We start from the raw sequence: 13,137 nt of genomic DNA, 5'->3' as shown, positions 1-13,137 counted from the left end.
CAACCAGAAGCTCGGTGAGCTGTTTGGACTTATACTGTGTTTATGCAATTCTGGGTAAGAAATCTCGATTCACACCTTTTTAGGAATTGGGCGTGAAAGTTGTGCACACTCCATAAACAACTGGTTTAGTTTATAACCATGTCCCCATAAAAGTGAATTCTGCGCAAAAGATTAAAAAAGACAAACATTTTTTTTCGTTTTCTGACACAAAGCCCTTAGTACTCAGAGAAAAAATACAGGTTACGCTGGAACTACACAGATCCAGCATGCGTTTGTTGTCAAGACAGCGCCTACCCCTAGCATCTTCTCGCACATTATGCTCTCTCACCTGGAGTGACGTCCGTCGCTGCGAGATTGAGGCGTGCGGTACATGACAGCAGAAGCAGCACGAGTCGTAGAGCCAGGTATGAGCAGCTCGCTGCCCGGTGGCGGCGATGCATGATGCGGGGGTATCTCTGCACGGGGCCAGTACACCAGCACTGACCGCTGTGAGGAAAGAGGAGGCAGCGGGGGATAGCTGGTGGAGCAATACTGGGCGAGGTGCGCTCTCATGGCAAGAGCACCCCTCGCTCTGGCTGCAATGACAACAGCACCCCAGTCCGGCAGCAGCTCGACCCCATTTCTAAACTTCCTATGCCTGCAGCTGAAGCACAGCAAGCCCCTCCCACTTCCGCCTGACTCCTTAACCCTTTCACAGTCTCTGCGGGAACGCCTGCTACCGCAACTCGCTATCACGAGACCGCTTCCCCTTGGAGAACTGACGGCGGCTCCTCTCCCAGCCTCAACATAATCTACCACGGCACCAAGCTGCTCTGAAACACGCAACACTCATTTCAATTCGATGTGATCAGAACACGAGGCGTTCTGCAGGCGTCTCTCGGGGTCACAATAGTTTCCGGTTTTAAGGCTATAATCCACTGTTTGAGCAAGATGACGCATTTCATCTTTCCCTTCCTAACAGATTTGTGTTCCAGAGTTCTCACATGACTAATAATGCCCCCACCACCGAATACGTTTCGCAAGGTGGTAACCCAGTGCGCCCAAGAGCACTACTACTGCCAATGTTTTTTTCACTTGTGCTATCCAAAAAATGTGACTAGTACTTTTCACATACATTTAAGACATTCCTCATCCGATGTACGCATTTTGAAAAGGTTGGACGCTTGTTACGAACATCTAACGTTGCACAACAACACAAAAAGCCAGTTTTCTTTTCAGGAAAAGGGTATTCTTATCCCTACGTTTCAATATGAAAGAATATGCATGGATTGCATTTATTGAGAAATTGAGGCCATCTTAATAGGAGTAGTGTACACAGAGAATTGTGTGTATTTAATCATCTGTTCATATGCACTAAGCAACCAGACCAGAAAACAAGTCAGGTCCCGGGCCGCGCTGTGATTGGCCGACGTCACGGGGGTGTCCCGGGCCGGCAGCCAATCACAGTGCGGCCCGGGAATGACGTCACGGGGTGTCCCGGGCCGGCAGCCAATCGCAGCGCGGCCCGGGACAAAGGGGCGGGGCTTAAAAAAAGCACCAGAAACGCCCCCGAATCGCGTTTTCGAGAGAAAGCGCGATTGACAGCCTCTGTCTCCCAATGGCTAGTCTCCATTTATGGAGCTAGCCAATTGGAAACAGAGGCGGTCCGAACCTCACTACTGAAAACAAAAGATTTCGATCTGGGAGGGGCTTCGCCCCTCGCCAAGTCGAAACCTAAAAAGCTTTCTTTGATACGCTGCATTAAAATGATGAAAGTTACATTTCTAGACTGTGTGTGTCAGACCTTATTTGTGATGCAAAAAGTTTATATTTACACCTTCATGGACACCAAAAAACCTATCGAATCGACCTTCATGAAATCTAACCTTCATTACTGCACAAGAGGCATGCAAGGTGGGTGGAGCTAACACACCCAGAAACACACAACATGGGCTGATCAAGCAAAAAAAATGTCTAAAAGACTACGTCCCTCATTTTCAGTGCCTCACAACACTCGATTAACAAACCAGAGCTTGCACCCAAATGGAGATAATAATTGCTGTGGGAATGACACACCCCTCGGCTTTTTGTACATTCAATCTTTCCAGGTAAAATCACGTATTATGAGCTTGCACACCTCAGTATGGGTTATCGACTGATTGTGCCATGATCATCATCACATTTAACAAAACAAGGAGGCACACAGAGACATACTGGTGCTTCCTTAATCGCCTGATGAATAATTAATCTGCCAGGCTGAACAGTGACTTAAAGTGAATAAACAATTCCTGGAAATCAAAGAAAAGAAAGGGAGAGAAGCCTCATCATTGTAGGACACATTAAGAGCATTGTTTAGAAGAATGATAACATAAGAACCCTGTGCAAGCAAAAACAGTAGATGGAAAGGCACTGTCATTAAGAAAGTATAATGGAGACATAAAAGAGACAGGGCTCCTGACACCTAATGGCAGCTGGACTCAGAAAGAGCAAAAGGTACAGTCATAACAGTGAATGGAAGGCCACCAGTGTGATATCCTTCCATCAATCATTTGTGAGCCCAAACTGTCACACGTTCAGACTTTTCTTAAAGCACGTGCAGTCTGAGTTAAGCTCTGTCCTCAAACTAGGGTTAGACTAGCCGATGGGGCAATCTGGCACTACCCGAATTAAACTAGTCAAAAAGGACAAGGTGTGGTGCAGGAGGGGAACATTGAGAGAGAAGCAGGCACATTGTACGCAACAGCTGTTCAGTTCTTGTTTTGATCGTTGTGATGTCAAAAATACACCAAAATCAATAAAACGTGTTTATAAAAAAGGTCAAGGTGTGGGCTGGTTTTGTGGCTGTTTGTGATCCTGGTTTGTGGTCTGGTGTGCCCGTTTTTACTGTTGATTTCCCTGATATTACCACAAACATTGTGAACAGCAAGTACAAATGCTGGCAGACTCCCATACTTTGCAGAACACCTTTAGAGAATGTCTGTACAAGTTCAAAACTGACCAAATTTGCAAATGTGAGTCATTATCTTAGTTGCCAGGTTCGCTGTAGAAGGCCATTTTTATTTTGGTTCCCGGGCCTATTTTCTGTCTCAGTCCAACGCTGCTACATGATTGGATTCAGGTGTTCCGCAGCCTGGGACCCTGGACTTTCAGTCTTGCCTCCATGTTGTAGCTGTTTGAATATTCTTTGAACAATTAGCTGCGCAGTCATCGAGCATATGGCCCTGATCACTGCATAGCAGAGTGCTAGTTTCTGTAGGCACGATACCTGGCACTCTGCCCAGAAGCTTTGTGTACAGTGCCAAGAACCACCCTCACAGTAAAGTTAGTGGACAGTGTAACGGACCATTCTATAGATAGGCTTTGTGTAAAATGAAAGAAACCTATCATATGTGAGGTAAAGGAAGTAACACCACAGCCACAAAGTCTGAGACTCCTTATCCAACACCATAACATTTGCTGAATGCATATTTTTGTTAAATAACTGAATGTATTGCCTGAATATTTGAGTTCCCTTTGTATCCATGTGAGTTAAATAAGTAACAATGCATTGAAAATATCCATCATATTAATAAATAATTACCCTTTCATTTGAAACACAATATAGTCAACCATGCAGTATAAACTGGATCTTTGTGGAGTATATTCTGGATTAAAGCAAACAGAAGGAGATGATGGACAGAGCTCTAAAACGTTTCAAACACTCACCCCCAGTCACAGATCTGGGTTGAATTCTTTAGCTCACTTTGCCACCCCAGTTCAGACACAGCTATATGCAAATCAGTCTTGACCCTGTGCCTCATGGTTCCAGTCCAGCCCGAACTGACAAGCCATGTCTTCCCTGGACCGGAAACAAGCATCCTGGGACCGGTTTCTGGCTAATCAGCCGTCATCAGCCAGGCTAGCTTGAATCCAGTGGCAAAGTGAGCAAGGGACCCACGTCCAGCATACCTTGCCAATTTAGGGCGAACAAAGCAAACACATTCTGGATCTCCATACAGGATCTCCATGCAGTATAATCTGGAACTCCATGAAGTATAATCCGGATCTCCATGGACCATAATATGGATCCATATTCAGGATCTCCATGAAGTAACATCTGGTTCTCTATGGAGTATAATCTGGATCCATATTCAGGATCTCCATGCAGTATAATCTGGATCCCCATGGTGTATAATCTGGATCTCCAAAGCAGCATAATTTCAGTGTCCCTGTCTTTGATGTTGTCCTTGGATGAGTAAATCTCTGAACATCCCGTCAAAGCTGCAGTGAGTGCTGTACGTTGCCCCGTTATTTACTGCACATGCTGTAATCACTGAAGGCCATGTGAAAGCTACAGAGAGAGCTGTAGACTGGGGTGCTGTGTAATGTGTGTATCAGCAGCCACAGAATGTTGCATAGAATCAGGCGGCGTTGTTGTGGAAAGGTATGTAAATGTAATCAGTGAAGCTCCTATGATAACAGTAGTGACAGCTGTGTCTTCTGGTATTATTCAGAGGGGTATCTTCTCGCAAAGGAACAGCGCCTAAAATACTTCTACTGAGGTCTCAGGTCTAAGCCAAATGGTACAACTAGGTTTTAAGAGCTTTCCTGAACTTTAGCAGAGTTAATTCCCTGTGTAGATGAGGAGGCTGTGGTACTAGGGGAAGGCAAACAGTGGATACCACAGAGAAAACTTGGTGTTTAGATCTTTGTGTTACGTGCCAGTCTTCTTGACCCCTAGGCCTAGTGTGGCAAGTGAAGGTCACGTGTCATATTGTGATAGGCTGAGCACTGTTTTTTTGTCTGTGACATATCTAAAGTTCAAACATATACCCAGTGGTGGCTGGCAGCACTAGAGAGTGGTGAAGCGGTCAAATGGGTGGTGGGTGGGAAATTGCATGAAATAAACGTATAAATATATACTTAAATATATACTTATTAAATGAAGGAAACAGATAGGCACTTACATTCCTTCACAAACGTCCTCCTGGCTCTGGTTTTCTTCTTCTCAGCTCTGCCCCCAGCTCCAGACCCTCAACAACTCCCCTAACCAATCCTGGTGTAGCATCCAGCTACAATAAATACAACAACTATTCTGGTGATAACAGGAGCTTTATTCTTAACATGTTACTCCTACCTTGTCCCTGCTCTGACTACCCCTTTCCTGCGTCCGCTCCTCCTCTTCCTCTCGCCCCCTAGCTCCTCCCACTCCCAGCTACTAGTGTGCTAACTTCATAACATCTCCCCCCTTTGTAACAAAACAAACAGAGCATACTGACTTCTTAGTCCATCTCCTCAATCAGTCTCTTGGGTGGACGTATGTCACTCATCATGGTTCTTGAGGTGTCAGTTGGCAGTTTCTTGAAGTGCGAGATGTTTCTCGTAACTCGCCGCTGCTCGGACTCCGCAGTTACCATAGTCCCTTTTCTTCTGGTGACCACCAGCGGTTCATCCTTGAATGGACAGTCAGTCTTTTTCTGCATATCTTGCTTGACAATAACACTGTCCCCTTCATTTAATGATAATGACCGTGCTCTCCTCCGGTTGTCAGCATAGGCCTTCATTTTTCTTTTGTTGCGGTCATCAGTGGCTCTCATTTCCCACGAGTCCTTCTCAGATGATGATACTTCCAGGGCTCCATCCCACGTGGGAATGCGATTCCTCATGGGACGTCCCAGCATGAGAGTCGCCGGGCATTGGCCAGTCGTAGCATGAGGAGTTGTACGATAAGCTCGAAGAACTTCATTGAGTGCTGTTTGTAAGTCTCTCCCTTCCACGGTAGCATGTTGGAAGGTTTTCTTGAGGGTGGCCATGAACCTCTCAATTGTCCCATTCGCCTGTGGCCAGAGAGGCGTGATCCTGCGGTGATGAAAGTCTAGGTGCTTCGCAAAAGCAGCAAAGTCATTTCCGTTGAAAGGAGGTCCGTTGTCTGATTTAACAATCTTGGGAACTCCCCACGCTGCAAAGACTTCATCAAGGACTTTGAGAGTACTGGCAGTGTTCGTAGATGACACAAAACAGGCAATGGGGTATCTAGAATACTCATCAATGATGGCCAGCACATATTTGCCCGATGACAGGGGTCCATAAAAGTCTATGGCGATTTCTTGCCACACACCACTGGGCAGGCTGGTCATATGTAAAGGAGCTGGAGAATCGCCCTTGCTGGTGAGTTGGCAGAGATGGCAATCTTTCAAGGTGACTTCCACTAGTTGATCAAGGAACGGAAACCACACTTGTTCCCTTAGTGCTCGTTTGGTCGACACTATTCCTCGATGTCCTTCATGTGCAAGAGCAACCACTCCTTCTCTCAGTTGTGTAGGAATTACAATCCTCTGATCACGCAACAATATGCCATCAGTCGTGACAGAAAGCTCACCACTCACATGCCGGAAGGCTTGTAGTTCACGTTGAGTCAAGGAATCAGCTTTATCGTCCTGAGGATCATGCCTCCATCTATTATTGCGGATTTTGTGAAGGACCCTCTGCAAGATGACATCCTGTGCTGTCATCTCCCGAATAGTCTCCATAGGGATAGCTGGAGGAAGAGCTTGATCCGTTACAAAATGAATGTACTCTTCCGCAATGGAGGATCTGGAAGCTGATGATGGTAGAGGATGCCGGGACATGTAGTCCGCTGGATTTTCAGACTTCCCTGGTTTGTGAAGTATAGTGAAGGTATATTCTTGTAACCGTAGGCCCCACCTTTCGATCCTCGGGGGCATCTTGGATCTTGGATTTCCATAGATGGTGGTGAGAGCTTGATGATCTGTAATTAGAGTGAAATGTTTTCCGTAAATAAAGACATGAAAATGTTCACATGCCCATACCACGGCTAGGCTTTCCTTTTCGGGTTGGGAGTAGGCTCGTTCCGGCTCAGTCAGACTACGACTCGCGTAGGCAATGATGCGGCGTTGATCTGAGTCATTCTCATATTGTGCCAGGATCGCTCCCAGACCCACCGGACTTGCATCTACAGTTATTTCAGTTTTTCGCTTTGGGTTGAAATATGACAAGTGATTTGCCGATTCCACCGCCTTCTTGATTTCCTTGAATGCCTGCTCACATTGGGGAGTCCATTCAAACGGCTGACCCTGCTTGGTTAGCATGCGGAGGGGGTGGCTGATAGTAGCGTAATCCTTAATGTAGCGAGCACAATAACTGGCCATTCCCAGGAACGATCTGAGGTCGCCGACATCTCGGGGACTCTTTGTGCTGTTTAAAGTCATGATTTTGTCAGGATCAGGTTTCATGCCAGCACCAGAAAAGATGTGACCGAAAAACTTCAGCGTGGTCTGGTGAAACTCGCATTTCTCTTTGTTCAAAGTCAAATTGGCTGCCAATAAGGCATGGCAGACACGATTGAGCGCAATGTCGTGCTCTCTGACGTCAGAACCATAGACAAGGATGTCATCGCTATAGTTGAGCGTGTTTGGAATGTTTTGAATAACTTGCCGGATCATTTCCTGAAATATCTCGGCCGCCGAGGACACACCGAAGCTCAGTCTTTTATATCTAAACAACCCAAGGTGAGTTGCAAAAGTAGTGATGTATCTAGACCCTGCTTCCAATTCCAGTTGATGGTAACCTTTATTCAAATCCAATTTGGAAAACACAGTGGCTCCGTTAAGTGCTGCGATCATGTCGCTCAAGTGTGGCCCCGGGTGCCGCTCTCGTTCTATCGCAGTGTTGGGCAAGCGCATGTCCACACAGAGTCTGACTTTGTTGGCCGTGCCCTTTTTGGGAACGATGACGACCGGCGAAACCCATGGGGTCGGGCCATCAATGCGTTCAATGATGTCCGCAGCCAACAAATCTTGGAGTTCTTCCTCAACAGCGGCCTGTAGGTGAAATGGTACTCGCCTAGGGTGTTGGGCGACAGGCCTGACTTGTTCGTTGATGTGCAGTCGCACTTGACAGTCTTTCAATTTGCCCAGACCTTGAAACAACCTGGGAAACAGGCGAGTCACGTCTCGGATGGCGCTAACTTTGAAGAGAATTTCCACCAGGTGGAGTCGTTCAGCAGTTGGTAGGCTCAAAAGACAGTCTGCTTCAGGGCCCTTGATAACGTGGATGACTGCTGAAATAGTTGTGTGTCGTGTGTAAGCGTCGTTGAGAATTTCCCTAGGCAGGGAAGTGGCTTCTTAGCCATCCACGTGAAGACTCTCACAGGTGCAAATGTCAGGGGAGGTCGTGGACTCATCCTTTCATATTCAGTCACTGGAATGTAATTTAAGGAGGCACCAGAGTCTAATACAAACTTTGAGTCGTGATTTCCAACTTTGATGTCCAGCCGAGGGTATCTCTTAAGCTGGTCCGGGTCTGCTGCCAAATTCAGATATTCAATGGTGTAGACAGAGTCTCGGGACGAAGGTCTGGATTCTCTGGAAGGTGACCTCCTCTCCCACCGAGACCGACGTGACTCTCTGCTGGAATGTGACGATTCAGGGGACCGCTCCTTCTGATCTTGGACAGCTCGCGCATGGTGTCTTCGAGTGTCGGACCGCGACACTCTTGGAGCTCTGCTTCGTGTGTCAGATCGTGTAGTACCTGCGTGGCCACTTCGCTTCTCTTTGTTGTAATCCCCGCACATCGCTTCGAAGTGGTTAGTGCGACCACACTTTCGACATCTCTGGCCCATGGCCGGGCAGCTGTCCACATGAGGGTAATCATACCCACATCGGTAGCACTTTCTCACACTTTCCTGTCGTCTCTCCTTCCTCCATGGTTCTCGACGTTGATAGCCTGATCGCTCTTGACGGGAGGATGTGTGCGACCTCCATTGTTTGTCTCTGGAGCTTCTTCGACTGTCACTCCTGGCGTGTACGCGTCGCGCCTGTTCATGACTCCCTTTGTGTTCCGTTTCCATGACAGCGGCGTACTTCTCCGCCTGATCATAAGCTCGTGTCATCTCCTCTATTTCATCCAATCCATGCGGTTTCCTCAGTAGTCGTCTCCTTAGCTGATCCGAATGACATCCGTCTATTATTTGGGATTTGATGGCAGCGTCAGTAGAGAAAGAATCAAATTCACAGTACTTGGCTAGTCTCCGCAGACGCACCATGAAGGCACTCATGGGCTCCTCCTTCCCTTGCCTGGCGGAGTGAAATGTGTGTCGTTCATAGTCTACATTTCTCTTGTGAAGAAACTTCTTGTTCAGAACCTCACACGCTTTAACATAAGTATCGACGTCGGCAGCGGGCAGGTCTTTGAGTATCTTGACTATCTCTCGCCCCGCCAGGTTGCGCAGAGCAATCAGTTTCTTTTTCTCATCAGTGATGTCTGAACCTTCAATATAGTCTTCAAACTCTTCCAGCCACTCTTGCCATTTGGGGCCCATGCTCCCTTCCGTTGTTACCTTGATAGGAGCGGGTGCTCGCAAAAGTGATCCACTGGGTGGAAGTTGAGCATCTTCGTCGGACATTCTGCAGCGATCTCACTTGTCTTTGCCAATGCTTATTTATTTTCCACTGCTTGTTCCTTTCAGTCGCCAATGCTTGTTTGCTTTGCCACCGCTTGTTTCTTTCAGTCGCCAATGCTTGTTTATTTTGCCAATGCTTGTTTCTTGTAGTCGCCAATGCTTGTTTGCTCTCCAGCGCCTGACTTCAAGATGGCTGCCGTTGCCTTGTACAGGGTTGTCCTTACTAGGCGCCTGACTTCAAAATGGCCGCCGTCCTTGCAAGCACACACGAGGCTGGCTCTCCAGGCTCATTCACTCGGGGGCACTCAGAACTCACCGGCGGTCGGCTTCTGGGGCAGTCCACGCCAGGATTCACTTCTCCTCCACCACCACGGACATCAGGTGAGATCGGGGTGGGCTCCCGACTTGCCTCCGCAGTTCCCGCGTTCTTCCGCCGATGGCCTCCTAAACCTCACGCATCGGGCGTGAGGTTTTCCGACGTCCAATTTCGCTTGGACACAAATCTCAGCGCTCGCAGCAGCGCTTGCTGGCAGCACGTCGTGGGCGCCGTCCACACCTCTGGGGCACTCCACAGGGTCGGAGTGGGCTCCCGATTCCTGCTTTTCAGCTTTGCACTTGGGACACACGCTTCCAGTGTGCAGTGCGTTTTCAGCGCGACAGCTGCTGGGGACAAGGCGTTTTCTCGAGGCTCTGCACAGTGGGGTTTGCTCAATCCCACCCTCGTCACCAGTTGTAGCATCCAGCTACAATAAATACAACAACTATTCTGGTGATAACAGGAGCTTTATTCTTAACATGTTACTCCTACCTTGTCCCTGCTCTGACTACCCCTTTCCTGCGTCCGCTCCTCCTCTTCCTCTCGCCCCCTAGCTCCTCCCACTCCCACCTACTAGTGTGCTAACTTCATAACACCTGGCTCTGCTCTCATGCTGGTAACCAGCATGACAGCAGCGCCAGGACTGGAGGGAGTGGCCTCTACCAGCACTCTCAAGAGTACTGGAGGACTGTGCTTTCTTTAACCCAGCTGTCTAAGTAAACTAGGTTAGAGAAGTTTAAAATACACATATCTGACTGCCCGTCATAAGACAGCCGGCCAAACAGACTTGTGCCCTTTAAACTATGCACAGGCCGCCCACCACTTCCCCCTGCTGCTGCTACCACTCAGCAGACCCCGTGCTGTCTTGACACCTGGTTCGGGACGGGTTGACGAAAAAATTTAAAATACAATTTTAATGAATAAGCTTCCTTACCATTTTATTTTTCGTCTCTGGGGCAATTTTTAGTGGGGCACTGCTCCTCCACTAGTAAGGAGGAGCTGCTCCTGAATAAACCTTGGGATTTCTCTGAGTTAATGAATGAACTTTAGACCAAATAAGTGAGAAACACATAAAGACAATCACTGCTCACTTTTTCCGACATGTTCCATTTGAAGTTCATGCATTAACTGGGTGACATTCCGACATACATTTTTTAACTTTATGAACCTTCCACAAGCAAATAAATAGGCACTTGGCTCCTGGCCTACTGAAGTGAGAGATATCAGCTGTTACCCCTTGCTATCCCCGATATTCGTGCACATCTAGAGGTTAGGATTTATGCTGTCTCTACTTAACTCCCTAGCCCTTAATGGAAGTGAATTAAATTGCTTTCAAGACATAAGCTGAAAAACTGTTGTACATTTGATGGCTTACATTGACCTGGTCACAGTAGGCTTACCTATCAATACACAGGACTGTGATGATGGCCACGCTGGTGAACTGGTTGTTGAGGTCAATGGCTGTGACTGCACGGCAGAGGAATTCACCAAAGATCCAGCCTTTCTCCTGGATCAGCTGATGGATGATAAAGGGCATGCCTACCAGGAAGAGGAGGTCTGCCACGGCCAAGTTCAAGATGTATACATCAGAGACCAGCTTCTGTTTGCAGGTGAGCAGGATGGAGATGACCAGGCCATTGGCCAGCACGCCGCAGCCACAGATAAGGGCGTACACCACTGGGAGGACCAATGAGATGGTGTCACCCAGGTAGTCTTCGTCCACAAGGTGATTGTCCAAGTCCATCACCGTGGTAGCCTGGGGATCCGTGTCAAGCTCACAGAACATCATTGGCAAGTTTGAGAGATTGTGCTCCGGGACCCTGGCGGAAAGGTTGAACCCTATGCTGTAGTCCTTTTTTCTGTCCAGCAAGGCAGCCACCGGATGAGGCGAGGTGGGTCGGAGATCTGCCAATGGCCCGGGAAAGCTAGAGAAGTGGAGCATGGCCATTCTTTTCACAAGCCGTGGGGGAGACCAATAGCTGAAGGCCTTTCCATTCTCAGGAGGTGCTGGGCTCCACCATCTCCCCCTCCAGCAGGGGGGTGTAGGGTGCGTCATCAAGACGCATATGAATCATTCCTCTCCAATATCATTTTTCGGTTCCCCAACATAGTTTTTGAAAATGTCCACTTTGCAAGGCACTATTTTTGAGGGTCAATTTAACCAAGAATGGTTCATTAATGCTGAACCTTTTCTGCCTTAATCTTTATGAATAAACAGTGGCAGGCTCCTCCAGACAATATCTGACTAGCAAAAGGATGTTTTCATATCCCACTGATGAAACTAGCCATGTTGAGGCTCGTCCCATGACATACTCGTTAGATACACTAGTATTGTGAGCAGCAATATGATGGAACTTCACTGCTATAGATATTTCCCTGCGTGGTCACCAGAAACCTAAAGATATCTTTGCTATGAAAGCTACAAATGCAATAGAGGTTTCACTGGGTCACCAGGATAGTAACTACTTTGACAAATGTAATGCCCCAAGAATCACGACAGTTCAAAACAACATATGGCCCCCTAAAGTCCTGTTGTGTAACTTTCTCCTGACGTGCTTCAGGTTTTAGATGCATGTTGGTCTGTCAATTAATAAGCCTACGTCTATTCAGGAGAACATGCCGCTACTTCCTGAAATTATGAATTACAGTTAAAAGAAACAGAGGTCTTGAACCTGAGAGACCAGTCCATTGCCTAAATGGACAGGATATGTTTCATCCTGGCTGTTCCTGGATCCAGCTGAATGTTTGCCTGTGAATGATTGGATGATGGGCCTGTCTTTCTATCACCCATGTGCAATGGGAGAGAATGTGGCTTCAAGTGAGGCCATCCCAAGACATGGAATTTACCAATACTATGCATCAAATATGCCTACTGTCTGGCAACAAAATAGAGTCACTTTTTGTGATTGCCTCTCATAATTATATCACTCTAAGGAGCACAGGCGATTCTAGTCAGGTTTGTTGATTAAGACTTTATCGCCTTCCTGTATACAGGGTAAATACCCCACCATTAAGGAAGGGGTTGATGTCTACCATAGAGTAACTTTGTTTTAAACCGATGATGTTCTGGGATGAGGAGGAGCCTTTTATGTCCTGTTGTGGTCATCAACTACTTCATTTGTAGAACATTTTCATGCCTGTTCCTGGCGACTGACTACTTCCTATGAATTGGCGATACTGCCTCGAAAACAATAGTAAACTGCGCCAATAAGGTCCCTCGGTTGTATCCAAGACACCAGGGAGCAGAACACTGGATCCTTGCAGAATTGTAGCCAGACATGACAGGCCAAAGGAGGAAATCGGTCCCCCGGGGGCCTCACCACCAAAGTCTTCTGCTTGCTGAGATTTGGCAGCACGCTCTTTTTCTTGTCACTGAAATAGAGAAGCAAAAGCAGACGTGAGAGTGGGAAAAATGGAGCAGAAGAGACAGAAGTACATATTG

The 13,137-nt window shown here is 47.4% G+C and overlaps 1 protein-coding gene across 1 annotated transcript in view; it reads right to left on the bottom strand.

Annotated features, from left to right (window-relative positions):
* LOC144791182 (melanin-concentrating hormone receptor 1-like) overlaps nucleotides 1–12,144 on the bottom strand; it is a 200,654-nt gene extending 188,510 nt beyond the window's left edge. The window contains exon 1 of the mRNA XM_078665827.1: nucleotides 11,096–12,144. Within this exon, the coding sequence (XP_078521953.1) occupies nucleotides 11,096–11,751 (656 nt within the window). The 5' untranslated portion in view covers nucleotides 11,752–12,144. The remainder of the gene's footprint in view (nucleotides 1–11,095) is intronic.
* Between the last annotated feature and the right edge of the window lie 993 nt (nucleotides 12,145–13,137).

This window comes from Lissotriton helveticus, chromosome 11 (assembly GCF_964261635.1).
Source record: "Lissotriton helveticus chromosome 11, aLisHel1.1, whole genome shotgun sequence".
NCBI lineage: Eukaryota > Metazoa > Chordata > Amphibia > Caudata > Salamandridae > Lissotriton > Lissotriton helveticus.
This window is presented reverse-complemented; position numbering and strand designations above follow the sequence as displayed.